Raw genomic sequence first — 17,881 nt, 5'->3', positions numbered from 1 at the left:
ACAGTACGTCCTAAACTGAACTCATTATCTAACCTCCAAAATTGATTTCCTTTTCAGTATTCCCTAGCTGGGTAAAGTGGCATCACCATGCCTCTCCTTGCTAAAGTCAGAAAGCTGAGCATTGCTTTAGATTTCTCCTTTACTCGCATGCTCTTCCATCTCTCTTATCCCTAAGTGCTGTTGTTTCAAATATCTAAGTAACTCTTAACTTTGTCTAACTGTCTCCGTACCCGTTAGATAGGCTATGTATTCCTGTAACATCTTTCAACTTGTAATTCTTATTCAAAAATTATGTTCTTAAGATCCACGGAGTACTCTTTTATCAAGGACTTTCCCAAACTCCATTATTTCTTCCTCAGTTTTAGTCACCTGATGGAATCATAATAGATGGCCATAAGGAACTAATGGTTGGTGGGACCTACTTTTCAGATGACACAAATGGGCTTTATAATGACCCCCCCCCCCGAGCATTTGGACATTTATTGTTGGAATCTCCAAGGTTCAGTTCAGAAGAGACCAAGAGAAATGTGGGTTTTAGAGAAGAAGCCCTGAAGTTCCTTTAGGTGCATGAGAGACAACAGCGGAGAGTTGAAGTGGGTAGGAAATGTCAAAGTGCACCCTTGAGAGGAATAGCTCACAGAAACAAGCATTGCTTATCAGTGTCACCTCCTATACAAGTCTAACTTCGTTTTTATTAACTTTCTTTTATTTTATGCAACTTGCTGTTAGTTTACGTTTCACAGTAAGAAGACAACAGTAAGAAATGGACTCAGGGAAGGGTGAGTGCCAGGGATGTCTCCACTAACTTAAATCGGCAGCTTAAAAAATGCCCTGTTCTTGACAACAGCCTATGGAACGCGGTTCTTTCAATTCCTCCTCCCATTGGAATGCCATTCCAATTTTATCAGCTTTATTTTATTTTTTTGAAATTTCAAGAAATTACAAAAGATAATTCAGAAGTGATGGAGAAATTCCCCATGAGGGAATTCAAACAAGCTTTTCTTTATTTAGGAAATCTTCTGATATTTGGTACAAATGTTAACTTTCATAGATGTTTTCCCCATTAATTAACCTCCTTTATCACATAATTTATATGCCTTCAGAACATTATCAAAGCTAATGGCAAAGGAGTTCTTTTCAGGGTGGGCTTAATTTGAAGACACCATAGAGAAGCACAAAAAAATGTCTAGGAGACTATTGAAATTCTTGAGAAATATGCTTCTGATACTGGGAAGTTTCATGGTATATTTTGGATGTATTATATATTAGTATTTGAAAAATAATATTTAAGACTGTTGAATCACAGATCTGTACCTCTGAAACAAATAATGCAATATATGAAAAGAAAAAAAAAAAGAAGAAGATAGCAGGAGGGGAAGAATGAAGGGGAGTAAGTCGGAAGGGGAGACAAACCATTAGAGACGATGGACTCTGAAAAACGAACTGAGGGTTCTAGAGGGGAGGGGGGTGGGGGGATGGGTTAGCCTGGTGATGGGTATTAAAGAGGGCACATTCTGCGTGGAGTACTGGGTGTTATGCACAAACAATGAATCATGGAACACTACATCAAAAACTAATGATGTAATGTATGGTGATTAACATAACAATAAAATTTAAAATAAATAAATAAATAAATCTTCCCCTCAAAAAAAAGAAAAATAATATTTATAATTTTTAGAGATATCAAAGAACTCCCATAACTACAATTTCACTTTTACCTCTTTCTATGCAACTCCCCTCCATACTTGTAAGACAGGAGGAAAAGAGAGAGAAAACGGAAGTGGGAAAAGAAATAAACATTTCCGTAGCACCTACTTGTGTTATTTTACTAAGAACTTGCTCAGCAAGCATATGAAGCAGAGTAAATGCTTACATCTTGTTTCCATTATTATGACCAATAATACCACCACAATACTCGTATAGGCACAGGTCTGAAATATGTAGGCCACTTTTCTGATCTGGAGTCACAATTTATCCATTGGGGGTTATATTCTTAGCATTTCTCAGCTGTTTATGGAATATTCCTGGCTTTAAAACAAGAGGACAACAGGCTATGTGTCTCATTCTTTTTTGTTTCCATCTATTACTAATTTCTGATCTAAAAGAATGCTAAGATAATAGGAATTGGAGGAATTGGCAGCTGGATTACCATTAAGACTTGTGGGCATTTGTTCTGGCTACTTTCCAAGATGACCCTCCCAGTGTCTTCTGGTTTGAACCACCTGGATAAACAAAAGCTTAGGGACACATTAATTTTCAGCAGGCTAAGTTCTCCTTTTGTTTCTGGCTTAAGGTACATCATTTAATTATTATTTAAATTAGTTAAATTTCATCTGCATTGTGCGGGGCGCCTGGGTGGCTCAGTTGGTTAAGCAACTGCCTTCGGCTCAGGTCATGATCCTGGAGTCCGGGGATCGAGTCCCGCATCAGGATCCCTGCTGAGCAGGGAGTCTGCTTCTCCCTCTGACCCCCCTCCCTCTCGTGCTCTCTATCTCTTGTTCTCTCTCTCTCAAATAAATAAACAAAATCTTTAAAAAAAAAATTTCATCTGCATCGTGAATTAATTGGTTATGTCTTTTCTTCAAACTACTTAAACTGAAACTTCAAATGATAAAGTATACCTAAAATTGTGAAAGTATCTGTTACTTTTTAAGACTCAGATTGGGTTTAATCAATTAAGTAAGATTATTTTTACCTGGAGCTAGCCTCAAAGAATTACTATTATCTATGAATACAGGTGGTACTCAAGTTATGATGGCTCAACTTGATGATTTTTCAACTTTATGATGGTGTGAAAGTGATATACATTCAGGAGAAACCATACTTCAAATTCTGAATTTTGATCTTTTTCAGGGCCAGTGATATGGGGTATGATACTCTCTCTCTTTTTTTTTTTTAAAGATTTTATTTATTTATTTGAGAGACAGCATGAGAGGGAAGAGGGTCAGAGGGAGAAGCAGACCCCCCGCTGAGCAGGGAGCCCGATGTGGGACTCGATCCCGGGACTCCAGGATCATGACCCGAGCGGAAGGCAGTCGCTTAACCAACTGAGCCACCCAGGTGCCCCCAAAAGAAATTTCTATGGCCGATGTCAAAGAGGTTACTGCCTATGTTCTCCTCTAGGATTTTGATGGATTCCTGTCTCACATTGAGGTCTTTCATCCATTTTGAGTTTATCTTTGTGTATGGTGTAAGAGAATGGTCCAGTTTCATTCTTTTGTATATAGCTGTCCAGTTTTCCCAGCACCATTTATTGAAGAGACTGTCTTTTTGTCCATTGGATATTTTTTCCTTATTTGTCAGAGATTTGTCAAGACCATAGAGTTGAGGGTCCATATCTGGAGTCTCTATTCTGTTGCATGGATCTATGTGTCTGTTTTTGTGCCAATACCATGCTGTTTTGGTGATCACAGCTTTGTAATATAGCATGAAGTCAGGCAACGTGATGCCCCCAGCTTTGTTTTTCTTTTTCAATATTCCCTTGGCAATTTAGGGTCTTTTCTGGTTCCATACAAATTTTAGGATTGTTTCTTCCAGCTCTTTGAAAAATGCCAATGATATTTTAATAGGGATGGCATTGAAAGTGTAGATTGCTCTAGGCAGCATAGACATTTTAACAATATTTATTCTTCTCATCCATGAGCATGGAATGTTTTTCCATCTTTTTGTGTCTTCCTCAATTTCTTTCATAAGTGTTCTGTAGTTTCTAGAGTATAGATCCTTTACCTCTTTCATTAGGTTTATTCCGAGGTATCTTATGGTTTTTGGTGCTATTGTAAATGGAATTGATTCCTTAATTTCTCTTTCTACAGTTACATTGTTAGTGTATAGAAGAGCAACTGGTTTCTGTGCCCACCATTTTTTAAAAAGATTTTTTATTTATTTTTGAGAGAGAAAGAGAGTGCATACGCAAGTAGGGAGAGCAGCAGAGGGAGAGGGAGAAGTAGACTCCCCGCTGATCAGGGAGCCTGATATGGGGCTCAATCCCAGGACCCCGAGATCATGACCTGAGCCAAAGGACAACGCTTAACCAACTGAGCCACCCAGGTGCCCCTTGTCTTCCCTTTTTAAGAGTTAAGCCCTCCACGATGCTCTCAGCAGAATTTACCTTATATATTTTTGTTCATAGTTATATCATATTCCTAAAGAAGCCCTTGACAAGGAAACAGAATCACTATGATTGGTTATGACTAATAAATATTAATGTTCTGGGGTGGATGGGGAGGGTCCCTGAAACTCATTACCTACCCAAATGATGAATAAAGTTGGAGTTGCGTTAAGAAGGATGAAGAATAGTATCTTTTATGTAGGTGACAAATAGCATCTGCTACAGTGAACAAAATTTTTTATTAAAAATGAGAATAGGGGTGCCTGGCTGGCTCAGTTGGTAGAGCATGAGACTCCTGATCTCAGGGTCATGAGTTCAAGCCCCACATTGGGTGGAGAACATACCAAAAAAAAAAGCCAAAAATAGTGTATCATTCAGTAATATTTGTGCTGCAGAAAAGCTGAAAGCCCAACTCTAACTGGCTTAAGTAATAAAGAGAATGTGTTAACTCCAGAGATAAGGGCTAGTTTCAGGCAAGAATTGAACTGGTAGTCCCAGTGATGTAACTGAAGATCATTTGGTCTTTCCGCTCTTTACAAGATGAGCTTCTTCCTAAGCCTAGCACTATTCTGGTAACCAGACTACTGCCACTGTCTTCCTGGGATGACTCCTTCTTTCTGTCTAGGGTCTCTACCTTATTTACTATAGAAAAACAAGAGGCTTTTCTACCCCTCAATCTTCAGCAAGTATCCCTCACATTCCAGTGGCTTATATTAGATTATAATAAGCTCATCTCTGAACCAGTGCATGGGCTATGCAATTGATGTTTAAGCTTATAACACTGTAATATATTTAAAGCAATTTCTATTTATAATAGTAATTTTCTAACAGATGTGGAAAAAAAATCAGGAAGACAAAATGAATGAATGAATGATGAATAAAGACCTCTTTCAATTATTATGAGTAGCCATTTCCCTAGCAAGAGTCTCAATAAATTGAATAATTGTTGTCTGGAAGATAGCTTAAAACCAAGCAAATCATAAACATTGAATTTATAGGAAACATCTAGTAAAAGCCACATCAGCATCAAAATCCTAGCAGAATAAGAAGCTGGCCGTTTTGGATGCAATTTTTGGTTTTGAAAAAGATGAAGTTATTCATTGTGACATTTTGATATTGAGGAAATTAGATTAATTATTTCTTGGCTAAAGAACACACACAGAATTCAATTAGTTTATGTTTAAATTTGCCTTTGATATTTGTTTATCATTTGAAGAGACTTTTTAAATCTAAATAAATAAAAAGAAATGTTTTTAGTAGCATGTACTTTTTAGCGTACGATGATGTTTAATGCCAGAAATGTCAACATTTCTAAAATGACAACTATACACGCCATAGGGTAAAATATACGTGTGTGTGTGTGTATTTATACATTCTAAAATATACCCTTGGACAAATGAAAAGTGTCTAAGAGCCAGGCAGTGAATTATGTAACTCAGTATAGGGAGAGAGGGTAGCTCTCAAAAGATGCAAGGGGAGGATTCAGAGCCTACACTTACATGGATTGCCTCTGCAATAATTACTTAAACTTGTGGACAAATCAGCCCCTCTGTGTATGGGCCTCTTCATTTATAAAACAAAGATGTTAATTTTTTTTTTTTTTTTTTTGACTACAGAGTCCTACGATTGTATTAAAGACATTGAACTTCCAGGCATACATTCTAAACTATTTTGCACTGGGCGCCTCGGTGGCTCAGTTTGTTAAGCAACTGCCTTCGGCTCAGGTCATGATCCTGGAGTCCTGGGATCGAGTCCCGCATCGGACTCCCTGCTCAGCGGGGAGTCTGCTTCTCCCTCTGACCCTCTTCCCTCTTGTGCTCTCTATCTCTCATTCTCTCTCTCTCTCAAATAAATAAATAAAATCTTTAAAAAAATAAAATAAAGTAAACTATTTTGCATTAACACAATGTGTTGCATTGTTGGTTTACCTGTTGGCATTTAAGCTCCTTATGCTTGGTATAACAGCCCATGCTACATACTTATTGCCTAGTAGTGGGTACACGTTAAGTGCCAGATTCTTGTTCAGTTAAATTGGAAGCAACGATGGTGATTATGACCTTGTCTTCTTTAATAGATGGAAGGGTAGGAGTGAACAGCTTATTTAGTATTCCTTTAATGTCACTATGAGCCCCCAGACTACTTGTTAGTCTTATAGGAAAACAGCCAAAAGGACCAAAACTGGGCAGAAATAATACTTCTTTAGCTTTTTCTGCTTCCTGGAATTGATGAGCCCGATTGATGATAAACCACAAAGTTACATATTTGCGTAAGAGCCTGAATCTCTCCAGTGTGGAAAATAAGAGTGCTGCCAAGTAAGAATTTCAATTACAATTGTAAAAAACTTTTAAAATTGGTTCTATAGTAATAACTACTATAATAAATGTTTGAAAAACCTATAGGACAACTTAAATCCTCAGATTAACATCTCTCTGCAAGGGTGACATAGGGGTGCAGGTGTGTATATCTGTGCATGTGTAAACAACTGTCTGCATGGTCCAAAAATATCCAGAGAGGAAGCAGGTAGTGTGACACAGGAAGTAATAGAGGGTAAGTGGCTATTACCCAATGGGGGATCCTTTATCTGGACTTAACCCCCTTCAAAGTTGTACTCTCTGTCTCAATAGCTGATCCTGCCCCTGTAGTACAAGATAGATAGAAGTACAGAGGGACAGAGAGAGACAGAGATAGAGAAAGAGGCAGAAAGGAGGAGAGAAGGAGAATGAGATCTAGCAAGGCACCATAGTAGGGGGAAAAGCAACAGGACTGAGTAGCCATTGGGCAAATTTTGCAGAGGATGCTTTGGAAAATAGTGATTCTTTAAAGTCTCAGCACTGTCTTAGGTAGTAGCAAAGTAGAATCTGCTATAAAACCCTAGTGACAAAGACTTTGTGTCTTGAGGGAGAGCTCCGTACAACTGTGGATAGAGAGACTAAGAATTCTATGCTTTGTGTACAGAAGCTCTGATACAAGAGAATGTCTCTACCATATACAGTCTGAAACTGACAGTGCAAGGGATAGGAAAGAACAGTGGATCTTGCAGATCAAAGGTAAGGATGCAAAATATGGACAGGACCAGAAAGAAGTTATTTCCTGATACACAAATTTCTTAATGAATAGGATTGGAAATTAATATAAGAACTACATACTTTGCTCAAGGTAACTTTAAAACTGTGTATAGTGTGTTCCATAGTACGGCTTTAGGCCTTCCCAATCTTTCATTGTTACAACATTCTGAGTCAAAGAACCCTTTAGATAGTGTTAGAGATAGTCATGGGAACCAGGTGGAAGCATGTGACTATAGCAATCAAGCATCTGGAGTAATAAAACTGGATAAGCAGCATCATTTTCCAAGTGCTGGTTGAATAAGTCCTGATCCTATCTGGATGTGTCACACATTCCATGTGCATACGTACATTATATATGTACATACATATAAGCATGGCTAGGAGATGGTAGAGACCAGTAAAATCATAGTCAACCAAATGCAAAGTTGTTAACCATCCTCCTTCCATCAAGGCTATACTTTTATACAAAACCAGGTTAACATAAAAGTTTGATTTCATACAAAATTCTAATGGATTTACATCAATTAAGAGAAAAGTGTAAACAAATGGAATAATATAAATGAGCATTTCTGAATGGGACTTATTTGTTTTGGAAGTATGGATGCATTCATTCATCCCGCAAAGTACCTATTATACCCGAACCTCTTAGTTAGACCTTAGGGATAAAACAGCGATTGGAAACCAATATACCCTCAAAGGGAAAATATAAATGCCCAGTTCTTCTATTAGTCAAAATAAGCTTCTTTGTGTCAACATTCTGTTAATCATCTCAGCTGCAAGACAGAGAATTGCAAATGTTCTCCAATACCAAAAACATTCTATGATGAAAGGAAGCATCTTTTTTTTTTTAAGATTTATTTATTTATTTATTTTGAGAGAGTGAGAATGAAAGAGAGAGAACATGAGAGGGGAGAGGGTCAGAGGGAGAAGCAGGCTCCTCACCGAGCAGGGAGCCCGATGCGGGACTCGATCCTGGGACTCCAGGATCATGACCTGAGCTGAAAGCAGTTGCTTAACCAACTGAGCCACCTAGGCACCTGATGAAAGGAAGCATCTTGAGAAGTATTAAAATAACTGTACATGTACTATATATACCTTAGTTTCCTATAGTCAAGAGGAATGTGCGTAGAATGATATATAAGAACTGTTTCCTTTCTGCGGAACCTAACACTAGAGTATTAGGACTCACGGAAACGAGAAACCTGTGCTCATACTAGGGCCCTACCAATCAACTTGCTATGTGAGCATGGAAGAATTACTAAAACTGTGCTTCAGTTTGTTCATCTGTAAATAGGCCTATCAATAAATACATCAATATAGTACCTCATAGAACTGTAAGAGACTTAGGTAGGTTAATTCATGTTAAGTTCTTAGGATAGAGCCTGCCACATAATAATTGCTAAAGAAATGTTAACTGTATTATTATTATTATTGTCTACCTATATTTTCTAGGCATATTCCCTGAATCAAAGTTTCCCATCTCTCTATATGTTAGCTGATGTTTCTATCTAGTAGAATGCTCAGAAGTCTCTATTTGTATAGGTTCACAATCCCATAGCTCTATTTCCGAAATCCTAAAAGCTTTGGAAAAAGAAAGTTTTTCATAGCTCATCTGGTGGCAAAATCTGACCTGACCTGATCTGAATTCATTTGGCAACAAAATCTGATTTGAGCTGATGGGAAGCTATTTCTAGCATTTATATAACCCATTCAGTGTAAATACTGTATGAATATATTTGATTATGGAATATTGTCCCTATAGGGGTTATCTTTCAAATTTGAAAAATTCTGCATTCTGAAGCATATTTGACCCCCAAGATTGAGATAAGTGATTGTAGAGCTACTATTAGGCAGGATAGACAGTATAGATGGTATTTCCATCTGTGGCTCTGCAAGGCAAGATTTATTAAGCAAGGATGTGAGTTTCTCCAATTATAAACATCCTGAACCAATCAGCTCTCTAGATCCAAAAAATGTGAAACTTGTTTCCTCCATGACATTCATTATCACTAGATCAGTCTTCCCTCCTATTTGTTCTTCCTGCTGTAATTTCCAAGGGGCAGTTATTTTGGTTTGGGAATGTACATTAAATTATAATAATTCTACCCCCTCCACTTGTATTCTCTTACCCACCTTCTCCAATCTCTGTCCACATTCATACAAACACATCATAAAGTACAGGTCAAAACAGATTCAAATTGTTGTCCAATCACTATGTTGTACACCTGAAACCAATAACAACATTTTAGTCAACTGTACTTCAATGAAAAAACACCCTCAAATTGTTGGTGGTAGGTATGTATTCCCTCAGCCCTATTCTTGATTGCTTTTTCCACCTAACTCAAGCTGAGGTAGGTGAAGGATTCAAGAAGAATGGGTCTTTCTAAGCATATGAACTCCATTTTGCCCTCCAGCAAACGTCCTATTATGCGTGACCTATTCGTTGGAAGAATTGCCTAGTCTTCAGGCAGTTTATCTGGTTTTATCTTAGGAAGTTGACAGTAGATCTCAATCTAAAAGGCCTATTCTTGTTAATGACTCCTAAGATCTTCAGAGATGTCTAGGAGAAAATTCTTCTACAGCTCCTTCCTCTGTGTCTCCAGGGGATTTAAAGTCATATGTTTTACAACTCTCCAAAATAGACAATCTCCACATCAGATTAACTGCAGTAACTACAGCTGGGTTTCAAAATCTGATCTCACTCACATTACTTAGAGAAAGCAGCAGTCTAGGTAGAACTGAACCTGAAAATCTTTTTTTCAGTGTGCTCAGGATGTTTTCTTTTTCTTTTGTGGTCAGGGAAGCCTCAAGATGTACAACTCCATAGTTAACAATGTGGCCAACAGTCAAGAGGTAAATGTAGGCTTACAACAAATATTCATCCAAATGAGTGGGGCCTTCAAGCCCCAGTGAGGTACAGACCCAGTTTTAAAGGAAGTATGGTAAAGTGATGTCTTGCATTTGCATTCTCCCTGAGCCATTTACTCATTATGTATCCTGGAGTAAAGTACTTCTCTGGGCTTCATTTTCTTGGTCTCTGAAATAGGCATCCTCCTACTGCTTTTAGAGAATTGCCCCATATCACAGCAGAAAATTACTCAGCTGGAATTGAAATTTAGATCTCTTTGACTCCAAAACCACTGATCTCATCATGCTACCTCTGGAAAGTTCACACATAAAACACAGCATTTCTGCTGCTGCTGAACACCATGGGTACATATTAATAGAGTGTAAAAGAGCTTTTGGACCGTGTAACTTTTGGTGATAGGACAGAGTGTTGATCAGGGCTACATGCAGAACATAGCTGTAGTCAGTTTTAATTTACTTTTAAATTTCAAAGACTACCTTGTCCTAAGTAACAAGGTGACAGGAAAAGCAGTCAGGGGCTTGACTGTGGGTCTTTAATGGATAGACAGAAACCCAGTGATAACAGCACCACATAGCAAACCTTAAGAAGTCTTATTGGAAGCATTGTGGAACTCATTGAGAGCTGACCAGAAGAGAAGAAACTGTAGCAGAAATGTCAGTTGCTTATAAAAACCTGAACAGAGAATGAGGAGTCCCTCTTCCTGAGCAAGCCCAGGTGTCCTTACTATTATAGCTCCCTTGAAACACCTTCTTATCACCCAAAGGAATCCAATCAAGATAAGAGGCTGCACCCATTATCAAGGAGCCAGTTTTCTCCTGTGCTTTCTGCAAATGCAGAAGCCCTTGGCTACCTGGAATACTTTAAATTCCACAGTCTCTCTGGTATAACCTTTAAATATCATATTTAAAAGAAAAAAAAAAGTGTAAAGTACAACTTTTTTTCCCCCTAACCCCAGGAACTTATTCTCATTGGCGAAAATAGGAAAACACAGGGCGCCTGGGTGGCTCAGTTGGTTAAGCGACTGCCTTCGGCTCAGGTCATGATCCTGGAGTCCTGGGATCGAGTCCCGCATCGGGCTCCCTGCTCAGCGGGGAGTCTGCTTCTCCCTCTGACCCTCCCCCGCCATGTGCTTTCTCTCTCTCATTCTCTCTCTCTCAAATAAATAAATAAAATCTTTAAAAAAAAAAAGAAAATAGGAAAACAGCTATACAACTGGTTTTTACACACTATCAATGAAGATGCTCATCTTCTGTGTTACTTCAAGAGCAGTTGGAAGACACCACCATATGTTAGTAGCATTTCCTTGCTTGATGTTTCCTTGTTTCCTGACAAAAACTTTTTTTGGCAGGAGGTGGTGGGGGATGGGGGATGAGTGGGTATAGGGCTTAGAATAAATGGGTAAAGGGCTTAAAATGAGGCAAAAATAGGGAATTGTGGTATCAATTCTTTCCCTCTGTTTCACTTTTACTCTCTGTGGGCCAAGAAGAAAAAAGTCTCTATATGAATATCTGTCAATCAATATGTATAAATTATGGAGCATACCAACTTGTGCTGAGAGGAATACCATATATGTGTGCTCATTTAGCCTCCCGTGACCACTTTATGGGAGAGGGTATAGGATATGTCCATTTCGATGACAAATAAATGGCAGTATCTCTGGAATCGTGAGGACTTTCCAAGTTTAAATAACGGCAGCCGGTTTATCGCCCAGTTTTCCTTCAGGCATCAGAGCATGGTGGATGATTACTAGTATTTGAGTATCTACATCCGTGTTCCTCCTCTGGCATGTAAACTCCTTGCAGATAGAGACAGGGTGTCACCTGGCTTCTGATCTCCAGGGCTTGAACACTTATGTGCCCCACGGTTGTGTTCCACAAATGTGGGTTGATGTCTTCGCAATATTTTAGGACTCACTATACGCCTTGTGAAATTTAAGAAAGCAGTCTCCGTTCTAGGATTTGATGGTGCGGCTGGTTGTAAAGGGGCATTGTGGGGAGGTATTTTGTGTTCTTGTTGGATGATGTGCAATATATAGCTTGAAGGTCACATTTTACATTAAAGTAAGTATCTCAGTGGGCTACTATAAGTCATTCAGAGCAAGTTTGTTTATGTCCAATAAAATTACACAATGCATGAAGCTGCAGGAAACTCATATTCTATCTTCATTTTCAAGCTAAATTAGGCTCCAAGAAAGGAAATAGGCTTCTCTCTCACAGCCTGCCACTTTTAAACAACCTCAAAGGCCTATTCCCCATGGGTTATACTTTGGCAGAACACTGCTGTTAGCCTGTCTATGGGGTCATGTGAAATACTGTGATCTGGATAGTCAGTGGTCCACTGTTTACTACTGGATACTACCTTTCTTATGGCTCCTGCATGGGAACAGAAATCCCTATCTTTGCTGCAACAGGAAAACAATGGGAATGGTTGGGGCAATTGTGCTACATACAACTATTTAAACTCCTGTATATTTATTCAGTTCTGAACAATTACTAGTTCAATGCTGAGAGCTTATTGTTGTCTGGATTTCCCTATTACACACCCAACCCATTTAGAAGCACAGCTGGAAGTTTCCTTTTATGTTATGTCATTCTTTTTTTTTTTTTTTTTAGATTTTTTATTTATTTATTTGACAGAGAGATAGAAGCACTAGTAGGCAGAGAGGCAGGCAGAGGGAGAAGCAGGCTCCCGGCTGAGCAGGGAGCCCAATGTGGGACTCGATCCCAGGACGCTGGGATCATGACCTGAGCCGAAGGCAGCCGCTTAACTGACTGAGCCACCCAGGCGCCCTATGTTATATCATTCTGCACCACTCACTTGCTAATGAAAATGGATACATTAACCAACACATCTGAGAAAGGTACAGTATTGGTTCATTTGATCGTGAATTCTTTGTAATTACTTAGGAAGCCAATATCAAGGGCTGCCACTCGTTCTTGTCCGTTGAGCTTTTGAATTTTCTATTACGTGAGGATGTCAAAGGCTTCTAGGGACCCACTACATAGTGATCCTTAAAATGGAATAATAAAGAATAAATAAGTAAAGTAAATAAGTAAATAAGTAGAGAACTTTACAGTATATTACCTTGAAAGCCATATAGGCATATATCATTTTGCAGGTATACAAACAAGACAGGAAGGGTCTAGCCTCTAGCTGCAGGGAGAAGTTGCAGACCTGAAATCACCTTGAGGCTCTGGAGACTCAGGAAGGTCAACTTCCCTTTGTGACACATTCTGATTGTCTCCATCTTCTTACAGTCAGTCACTCCCTCCGTTTGATCTGTTTGACATGTCTCTTTCACACAGGTGCTTGTCTTGGCAGACATAGCGGAAGTAAGGAAACTGTGCCAAATTTAAAATGAGCACATTTTGAAAATACTGAAATTTGATCCTTATGTTGATGCTTATTCATAGGAAAGCTAATAAAAAGACATCTTAAAGATGAATTGAGATTCTGGTCTTCTCTGAGAAGTGAAACAATATATATAAGTCATTTAATCAAGTCTTGAACTTTTCTATTTGTCTATCTTCACCAGAAAAATAAAAAAATAAAAGAAGCCATTTATCATTGACTCAGTAAACTTCAGTGTATCGTCATCTTTGCACTTTATAACTAAAACTTAAAAAACAAATAAACAAAACAAAACAACCAAACTCTCTGTTTATTAGAAAGTACTCTTGGACTTTCTAGTGTCAGAAAATGCCACTGCGGTTTCTAGTTCTTTCATTAACCAGCCATATGACGATGGACACATTGTTTAGCTTTCCAGCATGTATAGCTGTTGAGATTGGGACCATTGAATACGAAGGGCACAGAAGACTACAAAGAAGGCAGCAAATTAAAAAGTTGCAAATAGGATAAAAATAGAAAAAATGTTTCCTAAATGCAGCGCATTTTGAAGAACCTATTTATCCATGTCTAGTGTGGTATGCCTGAAAATTTAATTGATGTCTTGTTTTTATTGATCTCCTAATCTCACTTGGAAGCCAGGGAAAAATAAGTGAACCTAATCTTGCCCACTCAGAGCTGCTATTTCCTTGCAGTTGAAAACAGTCATCTCTCTGTCTCTATAGGATTGAGGTCAGTTCTGGGGTCTTCTCACCTCCTTCTTTCATACATTGCCATAGTGACTACCCCACTAGTGTGGTTTGACAGAAAGGTGCCTGATACTTGCATAGTCCTGCTGTGGTCACTGTTGTCTCACTGCTCTCTTGTGTCCTTTGCTGATTGCTGCCTGCTGAGACATAGCTGGTTTCACCTGCTTGTCAGATGTTGCAGTGGAACTGGACATTGGACTGGAACTATTCCCTGGTTTCTTCTCTAAATGTCAAAGCTGTCTTCTTGCCCCAGCCCTAGCCCTCTCAGCTCTTCTGCCCCTGAATCCTCGCCCCAGATGGGGCACAAGGGAACGCCTGTATTTCCTTGACTAATATCTAAGACATAGAGGATCAGAAGTGCTCCCACTTCCGGCCATTCAGCATGGGGTATCTTGGAGGGCACACTGTTTCTGACCACGTGGTAAAGCAGTGAACTTGCCCCAATGTAACGGGGTGTTTATACTATTGCCCATTGCTTTCTCCTAGAGGTTTGACCTTGTGTCTGTCTTCACAGACTTTTTCTTGCTCTTCTCTCTTTGGCTCGTCCTCTCAGGGACAGTAAAGTAAGAATTTTCTTTAGGTCACATCACCTAATCTCCTTTCCTTTTCTATGGTACAATCTTGAGCCAGCTCTCCAAGCTTGTGTTCTTAAAATATGTTATAGGATGAATAATAATAGGTTTCCATTCCTATTGGTAAAAAATGATTGGATATTAGAAGTTTCATGTGATTCAACCTATGAAAGAATATGATTTTGAGAGTCTGAAAAAATTACTCTTCCTCTTCAAAGCCTGATTTTCAAAACTATTATCTTCTTATGGAGCTTTAAAAATCTCACTTTGAATGCCACAGTTAAACAATTATTCTTTTTTTTTTAAAGATTTTATTTATTCATCTGAGATGCAGAGATACAGAGAGAGAGAGAGAGAGAGCATGAGCCGGGAGAGAGGCAGAGGGAGAGGGAGAAGCAGGCTCCTCGCTGAGCCAGGAGCCCGATGTGGGGCTCGATCCCAGGACCCTGGGATCATGACCTGAGCTGAAGGCAGACGCTTAACCATCTGAGCCACCCAGGCGCCCCAAACAATTATTCTTTGTACTATAGAGTTGTTACTCTGCTCTCTTCTGAGGAGTAAGTCTTAGTTTCAAGGTCGCACTTTTAATGGCAAATGGAAATTTGAGGAGAAATAAAAATAAAAATAAGTTACTAAGACTAGAAATTATATCAGGATATTTCAAAACACTTTTCTACTACTACAAAAATTCAAATCAGAAACCAGTATAACAGTTCTAAGTTCCTTGAGCAAGTGATATGATAGCACTAATGTACTTAGATTTTATCAGGGAGAAGTGTTGTTAAAATTTATTTCTGATCTAATTTATTTGAAGTTTTTATTCTGTTTTGGTAAAGTGAAAGATGAGATAAGAATGAATGATAATGTTAGTCCATGACTAATATTCCTTTATACTTCTGTAAAAATTCAGATTTAGAAAAACATCTTCATATAAACTTTATTTCATTTAGTTCTTAGTAGAAATCCTTAAACCTTTAAGTTCCTAAGGGAAAACCTGATCTGGTCCAAGTCAAAGAGCTCTCAAATTACATTACCGGGGGAAATGACTGAACTTAAGAGTATTACTATGTTTTAAATATTTCCTTCTTTTAAAAAAAAAAAATCATCTGTCCTGGGAAAGAACCATAAGGTTTGCTGTCCTAGAGATGAACAAGCAATGAGATGTGTATCATCAGTGTGTGTGTAAGATGAGGCATCAGATGGCGTGACTCTTCTTCAGAAGAACAAAATGATGACATTAAGCCACTCTGAATTGTGATCATATCCTTAGAAAGCACCAACCCTAAGTAGACAATAAGCACCTACATTCCTTCACAAATATACTTCCTATTTATTACAATCTGGCTGCTATATCTGCAGAGTTTATACACTGTTGCTATTGTGTCTAGAAGGGCAGAATGCTGTGGGTCACTGAATCAAGTATCTCACCGGTCATTTCATATCGACTCAGTTGATTAGAAAGGGGATAAGGATTATTATAGGTTTTGTTGGTTGTGCCATTTACTGAAGAGTCACCACGATATCAAAGATTTTTGGTAACTTATTTTTTTTTTCATGTTGTGCCTACAAGTTTTAGCTGCTGGTAGTATAGTTAATGGAAACTCAAAACCTCTTGAAGTAAAATTGAGGTTAAATATTTAATTATTTGAAATAGGTGATTAAAATAGAGCCAATTTAAAGTAAAAATTTGAAATAGTTGTTAAGACTAACATCTAAGTATCTAATTCTTTCAAGAAAGAAAACAATTGAAAGATTTTGGGATGTATCTAAAAATTCTGTGATACACTAAATTATACTAGCTAAAAAATTATAATGTGCAAAAAGTTTTCAATGTGAATGACTTGAGACAAATTATAATCTAAATCTAAGGCTTTAAGATAAACGAAACACTTCAATTTGTTCTAAAAGAGAACATTTGAAAAAAAATTTGCCCCTATATAAAGGAATTATTTACTTCTGTTGCTTTAAAAGGATTAAAATGCTAACTTATGGGTTAGTTTGACATTGTTCGTTGGTATGATTCCTCTTGTAAGGAGCAAGTCAGACGTTTTCAAATTCAAAAAACAAGTGACACCCACATACAAAGCCAGTGGAAGGATTTCTCAGCGGTAAGAACATGTGATTTTTTTCAAAACCACAATAAGATAACATTTCGTACCCATTAGGATGACTCCTATGAAACAAAAGAAAACCACCCCCCAAAATCCCAGAGACTACCAAATATTGGCAAGGATATAGGGAGATTGAACACTCACACGTTGGTGGGAATGTAAGATGGCGCAGCATCTGCCGAAAACGGAATGGAAATTCTTCAACAAACAAAAAATAAAATTACCATATGATCCAGCAACTGCACTTTTAGATATACATGCCCCCCCAAAAAAATTAAAGGAAAAACTCAACGATATTTAAACACCACTGGTCACAGCAGCATTACTCACGATAGCCAAAACATGGAAACAAGCTAATGTCCGTGGACAGGTGAATGGCTGAATAAATATGATATATGCCTGTGATAGACGATTACTTGGCCTTAAAAAGGAAGGAAATACTGACCCATGCTCCAACATGGATGAACCTTGAAGACATTGTGCTTAGAGAAATAGGCCAGTCACAAAAGGACAAATAGTGATTGAGTCCATTTAGAGGAGGTACGTAAAAGTGTCACATTTATAGAGACAGAAAATAGAATCTGGTTATTCAGGGCCATGGGAGGGAATAATTTAGTGGGCACAGGGTTTCGGTTTGGGATGAGGGAAAAGTTTTGGAGATGAATGGTGGTAATGCTGGCTACACTTAATGCAAATATATGTAATGCCACAAAATTATACACATGAAAATGGTTGAAATGGTGAATTTTTATATTGCATGTATTTTACCACAATTAGAAAGATGTGAATTTTGGTCATATAAATCTAGCTTAGCCTTAACAACATACCTACTTTCTGACTTAGCTTAGATTTGCCCTCAGGTATGATCTCTGTCCCTATTGGTTACTGGCATAACCTAATAGTCCTCAGTTTTGTCTTCTATCAAATAAAGGAGAGGAATTGGCTCTGGCTCTCCTTGAGCTGTTATTATCACCCTGGACGATTAAATGGAAAATATTAAGCCATTACTCTATTTAAAATGGACTGTATTTCGGTTTTACTTTTTTTGCATTCCAGTTG

At 38.2% G+C, this 17,881-nt stretch overlaps 1 protein-coding gene and 1 non-coding gene across 5 annotated transcripts in view; one reads left to right on the top strand and one right to left on the bottom strand.

The window, feature by feature from the left end:
* Positions 1 to 17,881, bottom strand: part of CCDC192 (coiled-coil domain containing 192) — a 197,981-nt gene that overhangs the window by 13,173 nt on the left and 166,927 nt on the right. Inside the window, exon 7 of one of the 4 annotated variants that reach the window (XM_035727808.1) lies at positions 16,967 to 17,020. The exons of the other annotated variants lie outside the window; for them this stretch is intronic. Within the exon in view, the coding sequence (XP_035583701.1) occupies positions 16,967 to 17,020 (54 nt within the window). The remainder of the gene's footprint in view (positions 1 to 16,966; positions 17,021 to 17,881) is intronic. 4 annotated transcript variants of the gene reach the window in all.
* TRNAR-CCU lies at positions 4,370 to 4,442 on the top strand. Its single transcript has one exon. It is a non-coding gene; the product is annotated as a tRNA-Arg (tRNA).

The sequence above is a fragment of the Zalophus californianus genome, chromosome 5, assembly GCF_009762305.2.
Source record: "Zalophus californianus isolate mZalCal1 chromosome 5, mZalCal1.pri.v2, whole genome shotgun sequence".
Taxonomy (NCBI): domain Eukaryota; kingdom Metazoa; phylum Chordata; class Mammalia; order Carnivora; family Otariidae; genus Zalophus; species Zalophus californianus.
This window is presented reverse-complemented; position numbering and strand designations above follow the sequence as displayed.